The sequence below is a fragment of the Corvus cornix genome, chromosome 21 (genome assembly GCF_000738735.6).
Source record: "Corvus cornix cornix isolate S_Up_H32 chromosome 21, ASM73873v5, whole genome shotgun sequence".
NCBI classification, from domain to species: domain Eukaryota; kingdom Metazoa; phylum Chordata; class Aves; order Passeriformes; family Corvidae; genus Corvus; species Corvus cornix.
This window is the reverse complement of record NC_046350.1, coordinates 1,092,464-1,114,823: the sequence shown is the minus strand read 5'-3', so window position 1 is coordinate 1,114,823 and position 22,360 is coordinate 1,092,464. Positions and strand designations below refer to the sequence as shown.

The following is a 22,360-nucleotide window of genomic DNA, read 5'->3' as shown; positions in this document are numbered from 1 at the left end:
TCACAGTCCGTTGAGCTCTGACTTGGTGAGCAAGCAGTAGGTGCATAGTTCTGGCAGTGCTTCATGTACCTCTATGAGGTCACCTGTGGGCACCCGGGGATGATAAGACAGGTGAGAGGTGACCAGCCATCATAGTTTCAGTTCCTATACTACAGTACAGTCACTGGTGAAGGCAGATTACCTACCTGCTGGTTGCCTGCTTTGCCACACTGCTTGATAGTCTTCCTTTGGAAAGGGCTTGAGGTGGTGGTGAGACCTTTTCATGGACTGAGTTTGGCTACCCCCAGCTCAGGAGGCTGTGACACCTGAAGAGACAGGCCATTGCATTTTCCAACCACTTCTTATTAAGCCTTGCTGTAATAGCCTCACAGCCCTCTGGGGTAAAGAATTTCTTCCTAACATCCAATCTAAATCCCTCTTCTTTTAGTTTAAAATTGTTTCCCATGGTCCCATCACTGTCTGCCCATGTAAATTACAGGAACAAAGCTGTGATAATGCAACAACTGTCCTAGACCAGAGCTGAGAGGGACAAGTAGGCTCAACAGCCACTGAGGGGTTTGGGGTGGGTTATTTTTTTGCACTGCTGAGCAAATGATTCTAATTAAGGCTTGCAATTTGTGCTTTCACATGTGGTGATGAAGAGCTGGAATGAGAGGATCCTGGTGGATCATTTAGCTGCTTTGGACCAAACATCTAGTGTTGAGGCACTGCCACAGCAGTTTGGGGATCCACAGTGGTATGGAGCTCACCCAGGCAACACTCCTTGCACATGCACTTGAGGAAATACTGACGGTCAGATCTGGGATGGGAGAAGGAATGTGTTGCTGGGTCTGGAGAGATTGTAGCTCCTGAGGACTGAGCACAGGCACAAGAATGAGGCTTGCATGTGGCTGCATCTCTGGCTCCCTGAGTAGGAGCTTGGTGGCTTGGTGGCTGCAGAAACTTCCTGGGCATACCTGTGAGGGATGAGAAGGGCAGAGTCCGGTGCAGGTGCTGCTCAAGCACCAGGTGTTACTGTGGTCCAGCCTAAATGCTGTGATGCAAGGCCCGATCCTCAGCCCAGCTCCTGCCCCTTTCTCCCCTCCACCCGCACTGAGTGTTACAATTCAGTCCAAGGCAAGTTGCACAATTTATTTTCTTGTGCTTAAAGCAGGATTTTGGCAGTCAGGGTCGGGAGGCCTCTCTGAGGAGCGCTGGCTGGGCGCCCTCCTGCCGTCATGGTATCATGCTGCTGTCAAAGGCTCTGCTCTGCTGGGTGTCCGTCCTTCAGCATGGCCTTGTGCTGCAGCCTTGTGCTGCTGAAGGACACTCTGCTTGGCCAAGGCACTGACATCTTCAGCAAGTGCACGTGGAAGTGATGGTCACCCCAGCGTGGGTTCTCCTGTGCCAGACTGACATGAGGCCCATCATTCCCAATTACTGTGGTGTGGCAGCTCTAAGGAGGACTGATCCTCTTTTTCACCTCCCCATGCAGTAATACACCATTCTGTCCTTGAAGTATTACTCTTTGGTGGTCCTAGACTCTTCTTTCCTGCTGTCTCCATCACCTTGCTTCCCTACAGCCAGCTGGTAAACTCATGGATAAAGGGAGAGAAGGAGATACAGGAGAATTACTGTGCTCATTGCTGAAGGAATATGCAAAGGGATTTGCTGTAATGTTCACTGATGGTATGAGGGAAGGAAAGGATGTGAGTGCTAACTTACGCTCCGTCAGCATCATTAATGTCACCCACGGTGATTTAATTGCTTTGCAAGGAGCAGTGGGTGAGGCTGAACATGCCCAGGGAGGGAGAATGAGATAGTTGGGAGTGAGGGAAGTGTCCATGGCCAGTAAAGGGCATGAGGGTGATGTGGTCGAAACAGCTGGAGAGAAATACCAGCTCTGCCCATGTGCTTGGCTGTGCCGTGCTTGGATCTGGGATGGAGGGTTGGGAAATGTGAAGCCCAGAGCTTGAAATAGCTGAAGCTGAAGGTACCTGACACACAGGTGGATTTTCCAGTAGAAAAGGTGAAGAAAACAGAAGAAGCAGAACATGGTGGTAAAGTTGGGAGTTTGGGGAATGGGAAAAAAATCATGGATTTACCCATCGGAGCAGGGTGGAGAGGACTTGGAGCTGAATCCTATTTTTGCCATGATGATCTCAAGTTGGCAAGTGGGACATCCAGCAAAGTTTATGAGGGCAAGAGGCTGGGTGGAGATGTCAGCCTGTGAGTTCTCAAAGGAGGGATGAGCTTACTAAGGAGAAGGTGTTGGGGGGCTGAGGATGAGGACCTAGTTCTGGGCCTGTAGGGCTGGAATGGGGCCGAGCATGTGACAGGATGCAGTGGTGGGGAAAGGCATAGTGTGATGTGGTCTGATGTATGTGGGATGCAGGGGACAGGCAGAGCAGGTGGGGGGCATTGGAAGAGGGGAACACAAACACCTTGCTCTGTCTATGGTCACAGAGAAGCCAGTGTCTCCCTTCACCTTGTTTCAGCAGAAGAATGAGGCATCTTTTTTTTTTTTTCACTGGAGACAGTTCCTCACCTGAGGCTGCTGCTGGAGTGGGGAAAAGAAGTACTGGAGGAGTGGGATCCACCAGGGGAAGAGAGGAGCTGTTGGAAGTAAGGATTTTTGGGAGGCTCAGGCATCATTTTCTCCCATCCTACCATCCTCTTTCTGCAACAAGTTAAACTTAACAAAATACGCCTCAACCCCTGCCACCAGAGAGGCTGAAGGGAGAGAAGACAGTGGTTTTACCATGGGCCTATGGAAAGGTGAGCTTTGAGAGCACACAAATGGAGAGCTACAGCTAAAGAAAAGAGACAAGGCAGAGTGTACAGCTGGACCCAGCAGCAACCCCTGCTGAAGCAAGAAGCTCCAGATTGTAGGGGAGTGTGAAAAGGATGCAGCCAATACTCCTGACTTGGAGGAAGGAAAAGGGACAAGAAAAATGCACTGGCTGTGGGCAGCTTGGAGCGTACCTCGGTAGCTGGCACTGCATCCCCTCCAAATCCAGCACACCGCAGGACAGGGATGGAGGTAAAAGTCAGCAGGTCCCTGACTTGGCATCTAGGGGCAGTTCTTGCCCCTTCCCAGCTCAAATGCACGTTGAGCCCACTGGCAGGATGCTTCCAGCAGCACACAAGGTAGCTGTGGCTCCTTGGCTGTGGACAGGGCAGAGGAGCACTGTTCTAAGCAGATGGATATTGATGCCCTCTTTACAGGAGGAAGTCAGAGACTTACTGAAATCTAAAATAAGTTGCCTCTTAAGCCAGTGGTGTGTCAAGTGGTTAAGGCTTGTGAAACAAGCTGTGCTTCCACTGATGGGAAAGCAGGGATGCAGCCTGTGGTCCAAACACCAGCATCTCCTGAGGAGAGACTGGAGGAGGGACAAAGAGAGCTTTAGTGTTCCCTTTGCATTGTCCGGAGGCACAATGTAGGCACCTCTCTTACCAGCTAAGGACTCTTGGGAGGAGACCAGCAACCATGAGGGGTTTGCAGCACGTTATGGTTTTACACTGACCAGTGGAGATGATTACAGGACAGGAAAACCCCATGGCTTGTTCAGCACAAACTCATTATTTAATAGACAAAGTAAATATGAAAATGCATTTCTAATCCCCCCTCTGGTGTTGAAATTTACAGTTATGAGAAGAGCCAGGGTGCTGCAGAGCCAAACTATCCCTGGGTGGCACTTGCAGGGCTTAGCTTTCATTGCAGCTTGAAAAAATCCCATGTGTAGACATTAATCTCCATGCTGATTTGGATTGTCTTGTTCGGCTTTGGCCCTCATCCTAGATGGACAAGGAGTAGAAGACTTGGCCAATGGCCTGAGGTCTGTGACCTCCTCTGCATGAGCTGGGAAGAGGAATAATAGTCTCTAAGGTATTTGAGGATTTGCAGCCTTGGGGGGGCTGGAGATGGAACCAGGGGAGGCAAAGCTTAGATTGCCCCCCTGGGGATTTAATGCTGCACCCTTGGCCAACTGAGAGAGGCAAACCCTGCCCTGGTGTGCAGATCTCTCATTTGCACTGAAATGGATCAACCCACGGTGCTCTACCTCAGGGCCTACCTAGGGTGTCCCTCCCCATCACGTGGCACATTTTGCTGGAGGTTTATTGGAGCTGGTGCTGAGCAGGCAGGAGGGAGGCAGCTGGGGTGCGCTGGGGGTTACCCTGATGCAAACCTCCCTTGCCCTGCACTGCTTCAAGTCAGTTGTCAGCAGATGGTGTCTGGAGATCTTCCAGCGACCACAGGCTTTCCTCCAGCCCATCACTGCCATGGCACAGATGGGATTTCACATATGTCTGTGCATTCCCCCAACCTTTCCCCCCTCAAGGAAGAAAAACAAGACTGCAGGTTTTGCAGGAACCCCCTCCTTCAGCTGGGAGGGTGAGGGCCACAGCTCTGGGCTTTCCTGGACCATGCAGAGAGCTCCCTCCTACACAGGAGGGCTCAGCAATGCTGACTCCTCGCCTGTTGGCTTAAGGTGCCATTTTGAGGTTTTTCTCTGCCTCCCTTTTACTTCTTGACTCATAGACCACTGAGTGAGGAAGAGAGGAATTGGTTCACTTTCCACCTCCCCTCGCAGTGCCCCTCTGCTTATTAGTTCTCCAAATATTTCGTACTGCAGCCCAACAGCAAGGACTCTGCACTAAGCCAGTCCTAGGCAGAGGGAAGACAGAGTAGGCAGGACAGCACCTTATCCTCATGGCAGTGTCCCAGGGAGCAAGACAGGACAGCTGGGGCCCTGCTGCACTAAATTTCTGCGACCAGGCACACATGGCGGCATCCCTCTGGCTGAGTCCTTCTTTCGTGTCTTCCTAAGGGTGAGACAGCGATAGCGGCAGAACACCAGCATTCCTCCACCCCCAACAATTGCTCCACTGTGTACTTTTGCTTTTCTCAGCATTCAGCAGGATGGTGACTGTCCCCAAGTGCCTTCCTGAGTGAGGAGAACAGGCATGTGGAGGAGAAAGAGGAGACCTGTTGTGGGAGAGGAGACCTGTTGTGGGATGCATGCAAGGTGGGGGCAATTATGGGACAGAAGGAAAGAAATCAATTTGGATTTTCTCCCATCAGCTCCCAGCTCCATTAAGAGTCAGTGGATTGCAGGTGTCACTGCCCTTTGCTGTCTCCAGTGGAACCAGGTACTGGAGAAGAGATGAGGGAAAGGGAGCATGGTGGGACCATTGTGTCCCCCAGTAGCCCTAGGCAGCCACTGAGGAACTTCTGTAAATCAGAGCAGCCCCTGGAGCTGCTCCAAAATCCATCCATTGCCCAGGAGGCCTTTGAGCATCCCACAACAAGGAGGTGCAGAAGTGTCCCACATTTCCCTCATAAACTGATCACCCTTGCTGGGCTCCACATGGAACTTAACTCTTGGAGGACAGTGCCACCCTTGACACCACCTGCCTGTCCCTTGCCATGCACCTGGCTGCACAGGCTGGCTGTGCTCCTTCCCTTCCTGAGGCTTAGCCAGGGCAGTGGTGGTCCAAGATGCTCAGCATGTGCCTTAAACAAACAAAAATAACTGTGATAGAAGATTGCAAATGCTTCATTACCCTTGTCTTAAACACTTCTTATCTGCAGCGCTCCAGAGGCAGCAGGAGCCCATCCAACAGGAGCTGGCACCACACAGGTCCCCAGCCAGCCAGAGAGCAAACGTGTCTGCTGGCACAGGACACTAAGGGGTTCTGGCTTCAGCAAGAAATACAGCAAAGCAGACAAAACAAAATTTTAAAAAGCCAACAATGATCAGTTTTTTTAAACTTTAAATATTTTTTTCTTTAAACTCTGTTTTTCTCTGTGGTTCTGTCTCTGTAAAGAGGTGTGCTCTCCCTGCAGCATCTGGGTCACTTCCTCAGTCCTGGCTGTGGGGCAAGGGAGAAGCAGGGTCAGTTAAAGAGGATACAGGTGGGTGCTCTCCCCCGTGCATCACCGGCACGTGTGGATCTCCACCACCCGATGGCAGGGTTTGCACTTGACAGAGCAGCACCAGTGGAATTTGCAGCTGCACCTTTCCACAACCTCCACTTCGTCCGTGTGAAAGCCACGGCCGCAGCACATCAGCTCGCAGCCATCAATGGCCTTGGAGGTCTTATTGCACTGCCGCCCACTGGTGCCCAGGACCCCATTCTTGAGGTCGTGGTCACAGAAGTCAGGACTGGAGTCTAGGTAGACGAGGTCCTCGTCTGTGTGGGGCTTGAACTGGGAGTTTTTGGGCACCAGCACTTTGGTGGATCCAATCTCGCTCTGTTCAACCTCTGTGGCACCATCAAATTTCTCCTTCAGGATGTTGCCCACTTTGCGGAAGGGGGGCATGGCTTTCCAGCATGTCTTGAACTCGCACGAGCCTGACACACCGTGACACTTACATTCCACCCGCATGTTGTTCAGGATTGCCTGGAGGAACAGACACAAGGAACAAGATGGGATGGTCAGCATGGGATGGACACAGCAGGGACACACACAGGTGCAATGGATGGGGCCTGGGAGGGCTGTGCAGAAAACACTGCTGGGTGGGTATGGGATTAAAAGAAGCCCAAATGGCTCAAGCTGTGGCTGCAGAGCCTGGGTGGGATGCTGCAGAGCCGCACCAACTGCCTACGTTTCCTCCTTGCCATTACCTTCCTCCCTGCCTCGTTGTTGTGGAGGTTCATTAACGCTCTGTTGGAAGAGGCCCCTTTGCTCCTCTCGCGGATGTCGACGAAGGACTGTGAGAAGGCCACGCCATAGGCGATGTTATCGGAGCAGCCCGACCACTGGAAGCCTGAGGCAGAGAGCACAGATGAGACAGGTACTGCCACCCTGTAGTGCTTGCACTCTCCAGCCCTGCTCTTCCTAAAATCCAGCTGGCCTGCCCCCTCTCTGTCTTGCTGCCTAGTAGTCTGGGCCGCATGGGGAATTAGGGAAGCTAGGGAGTGTGGCCCTGGGGGACACATGGACAAGATGCTTTCTGTCCTGTGGGTTATGCACCCAGGTGCCTTTTTGAGGCACTCATGTGGACTAACCAGAGTTTTGTTTTTTTAAACTTTTCTCTCCTTTCTGGATGGCTCCAGAGAGTGGGTTTGAATTGCAGGTATTTTGGCTACTTTGCGTCCCCAGGCAGCTGCAGCTGCTCCCTGTTCAGACACTCACCCTGTGGGCTGCCCCCCTGCACTGTGCGGTCACATCCACACTTGTCCAGCTCACCACTGCTGCAGGCGCGGGTCACGGCAAAGGCCACCCCTGCCGAAGAGATGGCATAGACGAACGCTGCCTCCCGCGTCCCTGAAATGGCACAAACCATGGTGGGAAATGTGGCAGCAAGTCCGAGGCAACACGAGCGGGAATTCTGGAGGGGATGTAGCCCGGTGGCCAAAGGCCCTTGGTGGCCTGCCATGTGTGTCTCTTCTCCTCTCTCCTCTTAACACTGGTGTGGCACATAAACCCCCCTGAAAAGCTGGTCTGAAAGATGGCTCTCGGCTATACAGAGCTATCAGGCTAAACCCTTTGCTCTGTCACTTCCTCCTAAGATGAGACAGCCCATGCAGAACCCTCATTGTCCCCACCTCCAGGGATGCTGTTTGCTTAGTGTCAAGGCTGAACCTGACTCATCAGAGACCCCTGGGTGCTGGGAGATGTTTTGCAGCAGTGAGGGCCCATTCTTGCAATAGTGAATAAGCTGGGAACTGCCCCACAATATTAAAAACATGAGTGATGGGTGAATGATAAAACCTGGCAATAGGAGAGACAGAGGCTGCACTGCCAATGCGGGCAGAGCTCTCCAGCGCTTATATGGAAGACTGTCTTGCCTTGTGCTTGCAGGGCACCTCTGCCATGGAATCCTTCCTGCATCCAAAACACCTGTCTGCTTTCCATGTCCAGGAACATTCCCTGCAGGTGCAGATCCTTGCCATCCTCTTTCACAGGGTCCTGTAGCTCCCAACGCCTCCCAAACTACTCTGCAAAACCCTGTTCTGCTCCCAAAGCACCTCACAAAACCCCACTGGTGTCCAGGGTGCAGTCCAGTCCCAGTTCTTGTGTCAGGTACCTATGTGGTGCCACATGGTTGGGAAAAGTGTGTTTGAGAAGTTGGACAGATCCCTGGGTGTGAACACACAGGGTAGCAGGGGCAGGTATCAGCTCTAGCAACACACAAATCCCCACTGTCCTCCAAGGCTGGTTGAGGACACAAACCCTCCAGTTCTGAGCAAGGAGGGCTGACATTTGGGGTGGTCCCATGCTTGGTGCAGAGGGGGGATGGCTTGTGAGCAGGCATCACCCAGCTTGCCGGTCAGAGAGAGGGCAGCTACTTTGGTGGTCGCATCCCAGACTTTGGTGGCCCAGCTGGCAGTGGCTGGGGAGGACCCAGCCAGTGTGGGGACTGAACCGCCTCCAAGTTAATCGAGGCTAATAGTAGGATCATGTTGGTCGGTTTGTGCTGTGGCTGCCTAAAAAGAGACGACTTTTAGTTTCTGGTATTTCTGGTATTTCCAGTCCCTGAACCTTCACAAGAAGAGATCTTCACCCCTGCATTGAGGAGAGGAAAGTCAAATAAGGAGCCGGGAGGATGCTTTGGTCTAGGGGTCCTGGGATAGGAGGTGAGATAGTGCCTCAGAGATAGCACCTGAGGGGAGGTAAGGGATGCTTCAGTGATCTTAAGGGGTTGCAGAGGGGTTTTCCCCTCTGTATCCTCACTCCAGTGCTCTGGTTTGATTACAGTCCTGTGCTGGGAAGTTGGGGTGCAGCTGGGATCAGAGGGGCTGGGGGCTGCCCTGGCCATACCCAGCCCTGAAGGCTGGTGGTGGGCAATGATGCTGCCATGAGTTAGTCCCATGCCAGGTGGCACTGAGCCATCCTCCTGATGGTGCCCATTGATGCTCTGCTCAAGAGTGGCCACATGCCAGCCTGGCAGTAGCCACCACTTCAGCACTACCCAGAAAGAGACTGAGTAAATGGCTTTGTGGAGTGGAGCTCCTGGGCTTGGTGGGGAAGAGATGAGACCACAGGGTGACTTTAGGACCTCTTTTCAAACTTGGCATGTCCTTGTCAATGCGTGTGAAAAAGGTTCAGGAGAGCTGAGGAGCAGCAGGAGTCTGGATATATTGTACCCAACATAGTGAGAAGAGCCCTGCTGAAGTGCACAGGGACCCATCTGCCCCAAGATCCAACACTGGATAGGCCCTTCCTGACCCTCCCCAGCCACCGGTTTGGGGCAAGAAGGCAAAATCCTACCACCTGCAGTCCACCAGACTGCTTTTATAGCCATTCCCCCAGTAGCATCACCCCAGACACACGTCCTTCCAGCTCACCTTGTGTCACCACTTTGCCGAAGACAGGCAGGGTGTCTAGTGTGGAGCAGTTCCAGCGGCGGTTGCGGAACTGGTACTGGCACTCCTCGATGGCCAGCTGGGCTCCGCGTCGCACCGAGTCCATCACCTCCAGGTTCCTCTTACACATCTGCACCTGGCGCTGGATCAAGCCCTTCAGCTTTTCGCAGGTCTCCTCCTCGGAGATGCTCCCCACTGAAGACAGCTTTGCCAGGTACCTGCCATGACACCAGCACAACGGGTTAGGAGGCAAGGGCTAGGAGAGCCCATATTCAGCTGGGGCCCATGTTCAGCCTTGCAGAAAGCAAGGAGACTGAACCTCTTATTCCCTCCATAGCTGAGACCTGCTGCCCATCTGGGGTACCTATAAATGTACCATAGCAGTGGCTCCACAAGATGCATTTTTGGCTGACAGAGAACAAGCCCAAGCAAAACCACCATCCCTCTGCAGCCTAGTCCCTGTCTCTCAGGGAGTCCAGCTGTTGGCTCCCCTTTGCCTCTGTTGCAGGCAAGGAAGATATTTTCAGTGTTGTCTGAATGTTCCTGGTCAGGTCTCCTGAGTACCGGCATATCCAAGTGCTACTAGGAAAAGCCAGAGGTCTCCGAAGTCAGCCAAAACAAGCAGGACAGGCACTTGGCTGCCAGCTCCATCTGCCACAGTGCTCCCACAGCATGGCTGTGTGTTCATCACCGGCAAACATTGCCCTTCAAACCACTTCCCTCCTGGAGGCTGCTTTTAGCTCCCCCATCCCAGGCAAGGATGGCCTCTGGGAGCTGCCAGGTTTCCTGTCACTTGGGATTCAAGCAGGGCTTGAAGCAGGGAAGCAGAATCAGGAGCCTGCTGGGGCAAAATTGCACAGACTGGGCACCTTCTCCACCAGCCCAACTTGTGAATAGAGCCGTGAGGTCTTAGATGATCTGGAAAAGACTGGTCCTGTGTGGAGGGGACCATGTGTTCTGCTTTCCATAGCGCCATGTTCAGCAGAAAGAGTCACAGAGCTGCTCTTGGGTGTCAGCATTAGAGGAATGAGGGAGCAAGCACCTTTAAGACCAAGCACCTCAAAAACTCTCAGCATTTCCTTGTCCAGTGTGTGGGCATGATGGTTCCTGCTGCACATCCCAGTAACTCAGCCTCCCACCCCTTGTTGTGTTGTGGGCATGGTGTCCATGCTTGCCCGTTTCCCAGTTCCATCCTCCTGCCCCAACCTCTGGATCACAGAAGGAGCTTAAGATAGACCCAGTCAGATTTTCCAACAGGGCTGTGTGATAATCTAATATCCTCTACAATTATTAGTGACTGTGCTGGCAGGTGTGTATATGAGACCCCCTCCTTCCTGTGGCTGCTGGCAGCCACTTTAGATGACACCTCCATGGTGGAGCCCTGACCTGCTGTGGAGGTCCCCTGCACAGGACAGGTGTAACTCACACTTGCACCCATCCATCCACTGACCACACTGAGCTTTAGTGTCCTTGGGAATTGTCAGTGTTGTCTGATGCTGCTACCTTGTCTGCACCAAGAGATGTAAGTAGTGAGCTTTTTGGAAACTTCATGCCTTGACTGCATTTCCCAGCCATACAGAACTTGTGGGTTTTTTTGTTTGCTTGTTTTTTTAACTCCTCCTCCCAAGTTGCAACATCCTGCTAAGGATTTTTCTTTTGAAGCCCTGCTTGCCTCTGAGAAGTGACTGTGCAAAAGTGGCTCCTGCTCCCTGCCTGTTCCCATGTGTCCCAGGAGCCAGATCTGCTGACTTCAGCCACAAAATAGGTTGTCACAGCCTCTTCCTCCCATTAACCTTGCCAGTCTGCCCCAGGAGGAGAGAACAGGATTTTCTCTTCTGTGCATCAGCAGAATTATTCAGCAGCTTCGTTTCATGCTCACAACTGGGGGGCCATGGGAGCCAGGGAGAAAGCTGTCTTGGCTCATGGAGTTCATGGGGACTCTGCATGGTGAGATGTCAAAAGTATTCAGTTTTCCCTGATTGTGATCATGGAGGCAAAGCTTCTCCAACAGTGGGAAGCAGCAGGCTGCTGGGGTTTCAGAGCCAAGTGCTCTTAGAGCCTTTATACCAGCAAATCATCTTTGCCCAAGGCATCCTGTTCCTCCAAGGGGACAGCCCTGTTTGCAGAGGACAGGACCTGATGCACATGGGTGGCTTGAAAAACCCACCATGGCCAAACTCAAGACTGTCACCTTTCTGCTGGCCCCCACACATGCACATGGGTGTCCCTGACCCTGTGCTGCCATCCCAGACATGGAGTGCAACAACTGCTGTTCTCACATCTTGCTGCACTTAGCTGATGTGGGGTGAAGGCACCAAACCACCTCCAGGAGCTTTGAGGATGCTGAATGCTGAGCACACACAGAGTGCCCGTAACAGCTGTCTCCTCCCAGGTCCAGCCATCATTCCAGCTTGGGCATGGGAAAGATGATGCAGCAGAGTGGTAAGATCCAGCCCAAGACAATGTGGGTTATAGAAGAGCTTTGGGCCTGGAAGCCAAGAAAATCAGAATCTACCTCCAGTACTAACCCCTTGTGCTGATTTGGCTTCCCCCTCTGCCAGCAACTCTAGCAGCATTTATCATGCCAGGGAAGCATCTCCTTCAAAGCTGTGAGACTGGTCCTACAGATGAGTCAGTGCCTGCTTTGAGTGCAGACACAGGCAGAAGAGTTCTGTGACATAGGTGTAGGAGCCACATTAGTATCAGCTCTGCTCAGGATGGGGCATCATCTTCTTTTCTTACATATTTCCCAGCTTGAGATTCTCTGGGCAATATGGAGTAATAAATTCAAAGCACGCATAAAGGAAAGTGTGACAAGAGCCTTTCAAGCTTTTCCAAGGAGATGCACCTGATAAGGTGCTTTCCCAACTCACATTTGATGCTGTTTGGGATGATAAAACAAAGGCCAAGGATGCTTCAAAAATAGGTACAGCTCTCCAAGAACAGATCTGGTAATTTGTTTTGCAAGGCAGACAAGTAGGATGAAACTATCCAGAACAGTGCTCTGGCCTCTCTCCCCCTTGACAGGTCCTGTGTCCCATCACCCCTCCTCAGCCTATGTTTGGCAGCCCCTCTGTGGAGATGGAGGCAACTGTGCCTAAAATGCTGTGGCCCCATCATGCTATCAGTTTGTTACCGGTCCAGGAGAACCATCTCTGCTTTCCAAAAGACATGGTTTTCGATGGGGGAGGAAGCTCCCATCCTGATCCCTCGTTCAGGATGGATCCAGAGGTTGAGGCAAGGATTTAAGGAAGGACCTTTGCTGAAGGACCTCAGCTTTGAGGCTCTCATATGGCATCTCATCACACCACATTCAGGAGCACCAGGTAGGAACATCTTATCCCCTTCCCCTCTCTGGGGCAGATGAAGAGTGAGGTAAGAGCTAGGAAACATGCTCCGCCCTCATCAGCACTTGGAGATGCTTCCATCTCATGTTTCTCAGGGCTGTGGAGCACCAGGGCTGTCAGGAACCAAACCCATCTGCAGCATCCCACGCTCCCCATGGAAACCTGGCTCTAGCGCTTTGCTTGGTCCTCAACAAGAACTTCATCCAAACTTTGTTTTCCTGGGCTGAAGTGGTAGAATCCACAGCCAAAGCCTTTGTCTACCTGCACAGAAAGCTAGACGGGCACAGCAGGAGGAATGCAACAAACAGCTCCTGCCCTCTGCAAAGTCTCCATGCAGATCTCCATTGTGATATCACATCTCGATTGCTATGCTTATTATGCTTATAATTTAAGTCTCACATGCAGCCTCAAAACAGCCCTGCTTGTGGAAAAAAAGCCCAAATAATGGTGTATTTTCTTCCTTTTCCAAGACTGGGCAAAGAATGTTTCAAGAGGAGAGCTGCTGCCCACACTGTTTTTTCAAGTTCTGTCTCCTTGCTTCATCATGGCCTTGTATGTTTCTTTTCTCCTGCCTTTAAATCCAGGCAAGTCACTTGCAGAACAGCCTCCCTCTGAAGAGTCATTGATCTAAGAGAAAACTGACAGAAAGCCCTTCCTTTTTTCCCATCCACAGTATTGAGATCAGGATTGAAGCCCCATAATTTAAGCAGCTGCAGCTGATTCACTCTGCAAGATGGAAAATAAGTAAATCTCAAATCCAGGGAGCTTTGGAAAGGTGGGGGATGTCAGAAAGCCCTGCTTAAATAAAAATTATGATAATACTTTCAGGAGGAAGAATAATGGGTGAAATGACAAGGAGACATTGAAAGAGCCACAGCAGCTGGCAGATTGAACTAGGAGGAGAGATTCCCTGCTATGGAAAGGTGTGGAAATTTCAGTCATTGACAAATACTCAATTGAGGTGGGTCAGAGAAGATGCAGCAGATGTCTTGTAGAAAGCAGAGATCTCTGGTGTTTCTTTTATTCAAGCAAATGAGTTTCAAGTGTGAGAACTCTTTGTATTGTCTCATTTCAGGAATATTTTCCTGAAGATGAGAACTTTCAGACCCAGGCCAATGGCATCCCTGATAAACCAAGCAATAGATCTTCTGAAATCAGGCTCACAAGCTTCACGCTGCTCAGCAAATATTCAACCTTCCCCCAGGGTTGAATGGCCAAGGCCACAAAAGGCTTGTCCAAGCCTTAAATTGTGAAGATGATTCAGCTCTGCTCCTGTTTGAAAGGCAGCAAACACCCCCCAGATTGTGGAGGGGTCAGCAAGCACATCTCCATGCTTACTGAGGCTGCAGGGACAGTCAGCAGTGACTCGAGATTGTCCTAAGGATTGCGACTGCTTGTGTAGGCACGTTTCTTCTGGGGAAGAACTAAAGGCTTGTTTATAATGTGAAAAACTCATGGAAAAACCCCATGCATCCCTGCATGCATCTGTCTGTCTGCATAGCTAGACAGATGCATGCAGGGAGAGGTACTGATCAGAGTTACGGCTCCTTGCAAGGAGCCATCCTGCAGATATGGAGAAGTGTTTTTCTTTGCCTTGTTGCTTTCCCCTACCAAGCAGGGTGAGTGAAGCCATGGAAAGATGCCTCAGGCTGGCATGTCAGATGATGCTCCAGGCAGGCCAGAGAGCTCCCAAGATTTCTCATAGTGTCCCATATTGGGCTTAGTGCCACTCTCCCTGTGCCAACAGCACCAGGCTGGTTGGGCCCACCACATCCATGGTTCTTCAAGTCTGTCAGCTTGGGCATGTTCCTGTCAGGATTTGTGGGAGACCTGCAAGGTTGCTCTTGTCCAGCTGCTGGCTCTGTAGCAGGACTTGGCCCTCCCAGGGACCGAGCATCTCCCTCCTGGGATTAGACATCCTGCCTTTGTAAGTGTAAACTATGATTTACAAAGTCATCATCTGAGAACCTGTCTGATCTCTTTCTTGGAAGAAATTCAGCTGTCTGCCTCAGTCCTTCCTGTCACAGTTAGAGCACCATCTCTTTGCTGAAACCTGCTTTTCACACCTACTTTTCATCTCCAATTAACAGCTGCCAAAAGAGTCACCCAGGAGGAGGCATTGCTACGCCTTACACTTCTACCCCTCAGCTCGAGGGTGAGCCTACACCTCCAATCCTGTTCCCCATCCCTTAGACCCTGCACCTAACACGATGTGCACCCAGCAATGCCCCAGCCCCAGCCACTGGTGGTGGCTTGCCTCCCCCATCACAAGTATTTGGGGACAGTGAGATGGCCAGCTGCTGGTCCTGAGCCAGTGCTGCTTTTTTGCTTTCTGAGCATGTGGGGGCAAAATCTCCACTTTGTAATGGGGATGAGCAGGATGGAAGCTGGAAAGAGCCTGAACAGCATCCATTTTGGAAATCTGCTTTGAATGTGTAGGAAATTTCCTTTACTTCCTTTACAAGCCAATAGAAGCTACTCCTGGACTCAGGTACAACACCAAGGTCTTGTTGCAAGAGGAGGCAAGTGCAGGCCAACTCCTGCAGTGCTTCAGGCTAGACTTGGTTGCAGAAAATCTGATGAGTTTTAAGTTTCGATCAGAATTTGCAAATACGTGGCAAAAAAAGCCTTCTACAGGATTAGTTTGATCTCACCCAACATCGGCCAAGAGACTCAACTGATTACTTTCCCCCAGGTAATTTCATGAAAGCACAATACTGGCTCCAGTTCTGCTGAGCCAGTCAGATCCTGCACGGCACCTTCCTGGCTGTGAAGTGCAACAGCCCATGGCAGCAGCTCCAAGAGAGCCTGGAGGATGCTGTCAGGGGTCACCTACAGATGTTGGGACAGACACCCTGGGGTGGGCAAGGCAGAGGTTACCTGCACTGAGTATCCAGAGCAGAGTCTGACATTCAGGCAGCCTTGGATGACTGAAAGTTTGTGGATTCACAAGGCTTTCAACCTTTAAGAAAAAATCACCAGCTATTGTAAGAGCTAGTGTCGTTGCACTTGTAAGGAAATACAGAAGAATCTCGTAGAAACTGTTAACCTCCAGGACTGCTCAGCAATTTCATCATTTTAAGAAAGTGGCTGTAATGCATTTCTCTACATCTACAAAGATGAATTAATTAATCAAGTGGACAGTAGCTCTCAGCAGAGTCACATAAACACTTTTTTGTGTCAGTGCAAAAGTCCAGTTCTGATTCATGGAGTCACATCAAGGCACTGCAAAAAAGAAACCTGCCTCTTGCTGTTGCTCATATTTGGAGCTCATCCAGTTCTTCACAGTCTGGGATGCAGAGTGGTTTTATCTCCCTCTTGTCCATCCTCCCTAGAGTCAGGTTCTGCAGTGAACGACTGGGGTGTAACTTTATTTGAGGCTTTCTTAGGAAAGGACAGAAATGCCCATCACCACTGAGGAATCAGAGAGCACGGGGCCCTCCTAACACCCTGGAAAACACAGCCCTGATGGGTGTCTGCCAGACAAGACCATTGCTCAGAGACAAGCCAAACTTGTTTGGAAGTCCAGTGTCAGGACCTGAGTGCAATCTGCAGAGTGCAACCCACAGCCAGCCCGTGTTCATTGCTGAGTTAAAATTAGCTGGTTTTGTCAGAAGTGGCAAGATTTACAAATAAATAAAAATTAAAATACATTTACAGCAGTTTCAATTTCCCACCCCACAGCCTTGGGAATGGGTACCATGGGTTCATGCACCAACCTTGTTGATCTGACAGAGCAATGCAAGGGAGCCCTGAGCATCCCAGAAGTGGAGAGCCACTTGTCCAACCCACAGCATCCCTTAAAGTAAGGAAATTCCTCATCAAACCCAAATGGTGCAACCTACCATCCTGGCTGCTGGGACAGATGTGACTGGGGAACCTTCCTGACACTGTCCTCACAGCAAAAACCAGGAGCATGGAGAGGGGAGTGGAGCTTGGCAGGAGCAACTCTGCATTAGAGTCAGCTGCACCTGCCAAATCTGTGCCATGGCAGCACAGCACCTGATGGGAAAATGCTGGACCAGTTCCTCACCAGGTGGAAGACGGGAGCATTGCAATGACCATGCAAAGAATCTTGTACAAAATTAAACCAAGCCACGCTCCAGGTGAAGTGATTTCTCCCCACTATCAAAGCTGTGGAGACTCACCTTAAAAAAATAAAGCCTGGTTTAAAACCAGAAGGATGCAAATGCAGGACCCAGGCATGCTTCCTCTCAAATCCTCTGCACTGCATAATGACCCAAACAAAATGAGCATTCCGCCTGCTCTTGCAACATCCTCACTCCTAAGCTGGCAGAGATGGGCACAAAGAATTTGGGCCCCTGTTTGCAAAGCACCTTGTGATGTTCAGATGAAAGGAGGCCAGGGAACTCCAAACTCCTTTTATCCCTTCCTCACCAGCCCTCGAAAGTGGTTAGAGAGCAGTTGCTTAGACAGGCTTGCTAGGACCCTCACAATGTCTTCAAGCTTTCCCAGAGCACTCAAATTAATTTTTTTTTAAGGTTTTAAAAGCCCATCTGTGCTCCTGGCCCTTTAAGCCAAGTCCCAAGCACAGATGGAAATGTGAAATCCCTGTAAAGGATGGATAGACAGAGTTGCTGGTGGTACACCATGCTCTGCAATGGCATAACCACATCTCAGACCATATGGGGAGCCTCCTCCAGAGCCAGTTTTAGCTGCAAGAAAATGGAGAGAGGCTGTAACGATTCCCAGATAGTTTGATAACCAGGGGTCTCACCCCTACAGGACCCTCCCCTGTCGTATCTGATGTTTTCTGTTTCTGTTCTCTCATCATTCAAACCCTCTGAACAGCTAGAGAGCAAGGCAGTGGGCCCCAGTGCCTCACGCAGTTAGTGGCTACTTACATCCACAACCCACTTTGCACATTCTCTAGTCCATGTTTTCATATGGACCTCCTTCTCTCCAAAATAGGTAAATAAATGAATAACTAACTAAACAACTGGACTGAAACCAGAGCCTGGCACTCCTATTCCAGCTGTGGAATGATGCTTGTTTGGCTGGAACTTTCTATGAAACACCCTCAGCATCAGGATGGGTTTGGAGCAGAAGAGGCCTTGCTTCCAAATTCAACCACATCACTGCACATGTGGGTTCAAGAGTCTACAAAGTACAAGTTACTTTGAAAAGTAACTCATCTGCTTCCCCTGTATAAAGCATGTCCCTGGGCTCCTTCAGAGATAAAGTAGAAGCCAGATGGACCTTCCTGTGCACAGCTAGAGAGATGTAAAAGGCTCTGTCTACAGCCCTTTATTTAATTTACAAATCTGTGCCTGAAGAGGCAGGAGGCAAATCTGAGCCTCCAAATGCAGAAGGAAGAGCAAGCCTGAGGCTTTCACAAGAAGTGGGAACAGAGCATCTCTTCAGATTTGGAGAAAAGAGGCTTTCTGGATAGGCAACAAGCCAAGCAGCAACTCCCCAAACTCAAGACACTGAGAAAATGCACCGGAGGTTTGCTTCCTAACCAGGGAGAAAGCAGCTTGGTTTGTTTAATGAAAAGATTTGGGAAATCCCTTCCAGCTCAATGGCCACTGTAGCAGAGTGATCCCTTTGAGAGATCCCTACACCATCTCCTTTTTATACTGGATGGGGCAGCTCAGCAGACACTATTGCATGGCCAAAATGAGCGCTTCTCCCACAAAGCCAGGCTTACAGAAACACTTAGATCAAGTGTTGCAAGCGGCATCTCTCCAAAGCGCTGGGGGAATGCGAGTCTGTACAGGTTGAAAGAAGCTTTAGAGCTTTAGGGGGGAAAAAAAAAGCTCACAACTGAGCTTAATCACTAATCCAGCAGGTTTCTGGAAAAGCAAACTCCACTGTGCGCTGCCATTCAGTGCACACACCTCTGTGCAGAACCGTGTGCCTGGCGAGGCTGGATCCGTCCCGTGTGCTGGGTGCAAGCTGGCAGTGCCCTGGGATAACGCCGAGCATGCCGAGCCCACACACGTGAAGACATACGGGGTACACTCATTCCTCGAATATCTGATAACTCCTGGGATCCTTCTCACTCTGTTTATTGCCTCCGGCAGCCTTTGTTTCTGATGTGAGAAGATAAACAATGGGAATTGTCTTAATCCTAAAGGCAAAGAATAAAAAGCACTGAGCGGAGGACGATCCTTTTATCATGATACATTTGCAACATCAAAAAAAGCTGACCCCCTTCCTTTCAAACGCACTGAAATGTATCTGCTTTTCCTCCCCTGTTGGCAGGAATGAGCCCTCCGCTCTCTGCTGCCGAGCCCCCCGCGCCCACCCTTGCTCTGCCAGCACGGACGGCTGCACACAGCCCTCCCCGACTAGTGCGGCGAATCACCCCTCCGCGTCGCCTCCCAAATCCTATCCCAGCTGCATGCGGCGCCGGGGACCGAGGGGAGTCCCACCTCTGCGCATCCGTGCGGGGCAGCTTGCTGACCTCACTCATGAAATCCCTACTTTCCCCCGTGCCCGTCCCAGGGCAGCCGAAGCTGCTCCTCTCCAGAGATCTGCCATCATCTCACAGAGCTTCCTCAGCAGGACTTTCTTCCTGCGGGAAAAACACTCCCACAGTTCCCAATATACCTTCACCAGAAGCGTGACAGTTAAAAAGACCACCTTGATAGCTGCTATGATCCACCCACCAGTTGCTGAAGACGTGTGGCACACAAGTCTCTCCATCTGGCAAAGGAGGAGGGGAGAAGGACTAAGCACTAACGCATCCTAGGCAGCCACCTTTTCCCACAGGCAGGACACTCAGAGTGCCGCTGACCTGCCGCTTTCCCCAGGCATTGAGGAGCATCCTCCAAAACCCACCTACATCCCACAGCCTCCAGCGACTCAAAATCTAAAGGCAGGAGCCGTATCCGGATGCAGAGAGGACTCCTTGCACCGGTGATGTGTGCCCACCTGAGCACCTGTGTTGGGAAAAGTACAAGACACTCAGGATCTTTCATGCCGACACACCCGGGAACTCCCTATCCTGCGTGGTGTACCTGCCCCTGCCGACAGAAATCCATGAAGGCGGCCCATGCTCCCAGCCGGAGAGCGGGTCTGCTGGGTGCGTGCACGGGAACTAATTAGTTCCCGTCAGCCGGCAACACGGGGAGCAGGGGAAGCACCATCTCCCACCAAAACAGATTTATTAGGAAGAACCGATGCCTTCGTTCAAAGTTAGGTGGGAAAGTGCTGTCATGCTCCATCCCCTCCGCCCCGGGGAGGGGGGGGAAGGAGAGGTGTCCTCTGCAGAAAGTAGTCCCACCGCCTTGGCAAACACGTAGGAATTTTCCAGAACGATTTCTGTCCCTGTTTACCTTACACATTATTTCAGTGTTTGTTCAGCGGGTTCCCGATGTCATCGGGCTCCTTTGCAGCGTGCAACAGCCCCCCGACACCCGTCCTCCTACCGGGAATGGGGGGCCGAGGCGTGGGCAGCCCTGCTCGCTGCAGATCCCCAAGCCCAGCACGTTTGGCCACCCCAGCTCTGCCAAATCCTCCCCTGGACCGCTGTCCCTCGCGTGGCATCTCGCCAACCCCCAGGCCTCGCTCCGACCCCATGCCCCGACCTCCGCCTGTGATCTCGGCGTGATCCGCATTCATAACTTAAGGACAAAAAATGGGACGGGAGCTAGATAACAAGCCCCATTCCCATCAGCCGCGATAATACACCGCCACTGAGCGGCTGGGGAGAGTCGGCATCCCCTGCCGCCCACCTGCATGCGAATGAGGGCTGCAACCCCACGGCCACGGCGGCGAGGTTCAGCGGGGACAAGGGACCGGCGCGATGGCGACGGGCACCCGATGCCCCGCCGGGGACCGAGCAGCATCGCTGCGGGGGGTCGCACCCCGATGCTACCCAAACCCAAGGCACCTGCTCCGCGCCCCCCGGGCTACCAACAAGTGGCGGCGTGTCCGTATTCCCCCTCTCGCCTCGCGGCTACTCACAGCCAGTTGCTGGCGTTGGCCGAGAAGGTGGCGAGGATGATGAGCAGCAAGGAGCGCAGAGAATACTCCGGGCTCATCCTGGAGGGCAGGCAGGGTGAGACTGCGCGGAGCCGGCGGCGGCGGCAGCGCCCCCGCCGCCCCGCGCCCGGGGCAGCCGCCGCCGCAGGTGGGCGCGGGCAGGAGCGGCGGGCGCTGCCCAGCTGATGCTCCCGCGACGGCCGCTGAGCCCGACTGTCAGGGCGGCCGACCCGTCCCGGGATGGAGCGGCGGGGCCGGAGGCGGGCCGGGGGCGGAGGCAGCCCCGGGGGCCGCCCCGGCTCCGCCGCTCCCTGGGCGGGACCCGCTGCCGGGGACACCCCCGGGGCGGGCCGGCGGCGGAGAGGGCAGTGGGGGCTCCGACCGCAAGGAGGGTATTGGGAACTTTTACGGCGACGCGGAGGGCAGCGGGGGATCCGCCGGGGGCTCCGCCGGCGCCCCCCCCCCCCCTTCCTGCCGCACCCACCGAGCGGCACCTCCGGGTGGGATCGGTGGGTGCGGGGAGAGACAGGGGAACCTCGCAGAGGGAAGGGGCGGGGGTTTCCGCATTTGATGTTTTTTGGGGTAATTTCCTGGTGGCTGTGAAGAAGCAGAGCCCTGAGATGTCCTGGCACTGCCTGGAGTTTCCCTGTTGCTGGGAGGAGCCTTGGCATCGCCCAGGCTGCCTTCCTCAACAAGCACCCCTTTGACTGGGAGTGTTTTCCCAGATCCCAGTTTCTGAGGATTCACTGTAAATGCCAAAGTGCATTTGAAAATTTGCAACTCAGGAGCGGGGTCTGGGTGGGTTCTGTCTGGGGGTATCTCTCTGGGGGTTCTATCAGGAGAACAGCATTTGGAGCCAGAACAGGGACAAGTTTGCAAATGCCCTTGGCATCTCAGCAAGGGCTGCCCCGTGGAGAGCTGCCAGCCACAACGGCTGGTGGCAGGCTCTAGAATGTGCAGATGGAGGGTGATGCTTGACCAGATATCAAGGCTTAAACTCACCTCTGGAAAAGTCAACTCTTGGGAAATTCCAGGAGCTCCTAACAGCATGGCTTACCCACCCTGAGGCCAAGAGATGTGGTGGGGATCCCTATCTCTGCTCCATCCACCATGCCTCTGTCTATCCATATGGGCACAAATGACTTAATTTAAAGCCAGGAGCAACATGAGCTAGCTGCTTGGTGTGAAATCCAAGATCCCAGGCAGCCACAACTGTGCACCAAATCTCCTCCCGACTGTTGTTACTTAGGTCCATTACTAAACCCTCTTGCTACCATCTCTAAAATCTTGCCAAGCTGGTTTGGAGCTATTCAAAATTCCCTTTGTCTTTTCAACTCCATTTCCCTGTAGCTGGGGCACACTTATTCAAAGCACGGCAACTTGCGCTAGGCTGCACATATGCCTGTCTAACTTTATTACACCTACTTTAAAATCTCTGCATTAGTTCCCTGTCAAAGTGAGGATTTAATTTCAAAGTGCTTTGACTTATATTCCAGCTCCTGACAGGCGGCAGCCCACCCTCACCTAGTCATTCATCTGGCTTTCACATCCTTGCTGATTACCCTGGGTGAAAGCGGGATGCTGGCTGCTTTGCTGGTGAATTGGAAGTTGTTGCTGTGAGCCCTGTCTGGGTAATTCAGTGCAACTGGAGCTGATTAATCTGGCTCATCATTTGAGACAAAGCTGAGGCCTTCTGGCTTCTAATTGCTCAGGGTGTTGAGTGAATTTGTCAGGAAGGCAAGAACTAATTGAGAGGCTAAGGG

The 22,360-nt window shown here is 52.2% G+C and overlaps 1 protein-coding gene across 4 annotated transcripts; it reads right to left on the bottom strand.

Annotated features, from left to right (window-relative positions):
* Positions 1-1,116: 1,116 nt before the first annotated feature.
* WNT4 (Wnt family member 4) lies at positions 1,117-20,816 on the bottom strand. 4 transcript variants are annotated; one of them, XM_019293690.3, is made up of 7 exons: positions 19,452-19,528; positions 19,221-19,316; positions 18,506-18,738; positions 9,280-9,515; positions 7,124-7,255; positions 6,613-6,755; positions 1,117-6,388 (listed from the first exon to the last, which is right to left on the bottom strand). In XM_019293690.3, exons 3-7 carry the CDS (start codon positions 18,631-18,633, stop codon positions 5,921-5,923), a joined length of 1,107 nt encoding a protein of 368 aa, XP_019149235.1. In that variant the 5' UTR covers positions 18,634-18,738; positions 19,221-19,316; positions 19,452-19,528; the 3' UTR covers positions 1,117-5,920. The 4 variants fall into 4 exon arrangements, with proteins under 4 accessions (XP_019149235.1, XP_039419970.1, XP_039419969.1 ...); XM_039564036.1 differs by lacking the exons at positions 18,506-18,738; positions 19,221-19,316 and adding an exon at positions 20,580-20,728 and having other exon boundaries at positions 19,452-19,552; XM_039564035.1 differs by lacking the exons at positions 18,506-18,738; positions 19,221-19,316; positions 19,452-19,528 and adding an exon at positions 20,580-20,816.
* Positions 20,817-22,360: the final 1,544 nt, after the last annotated feature.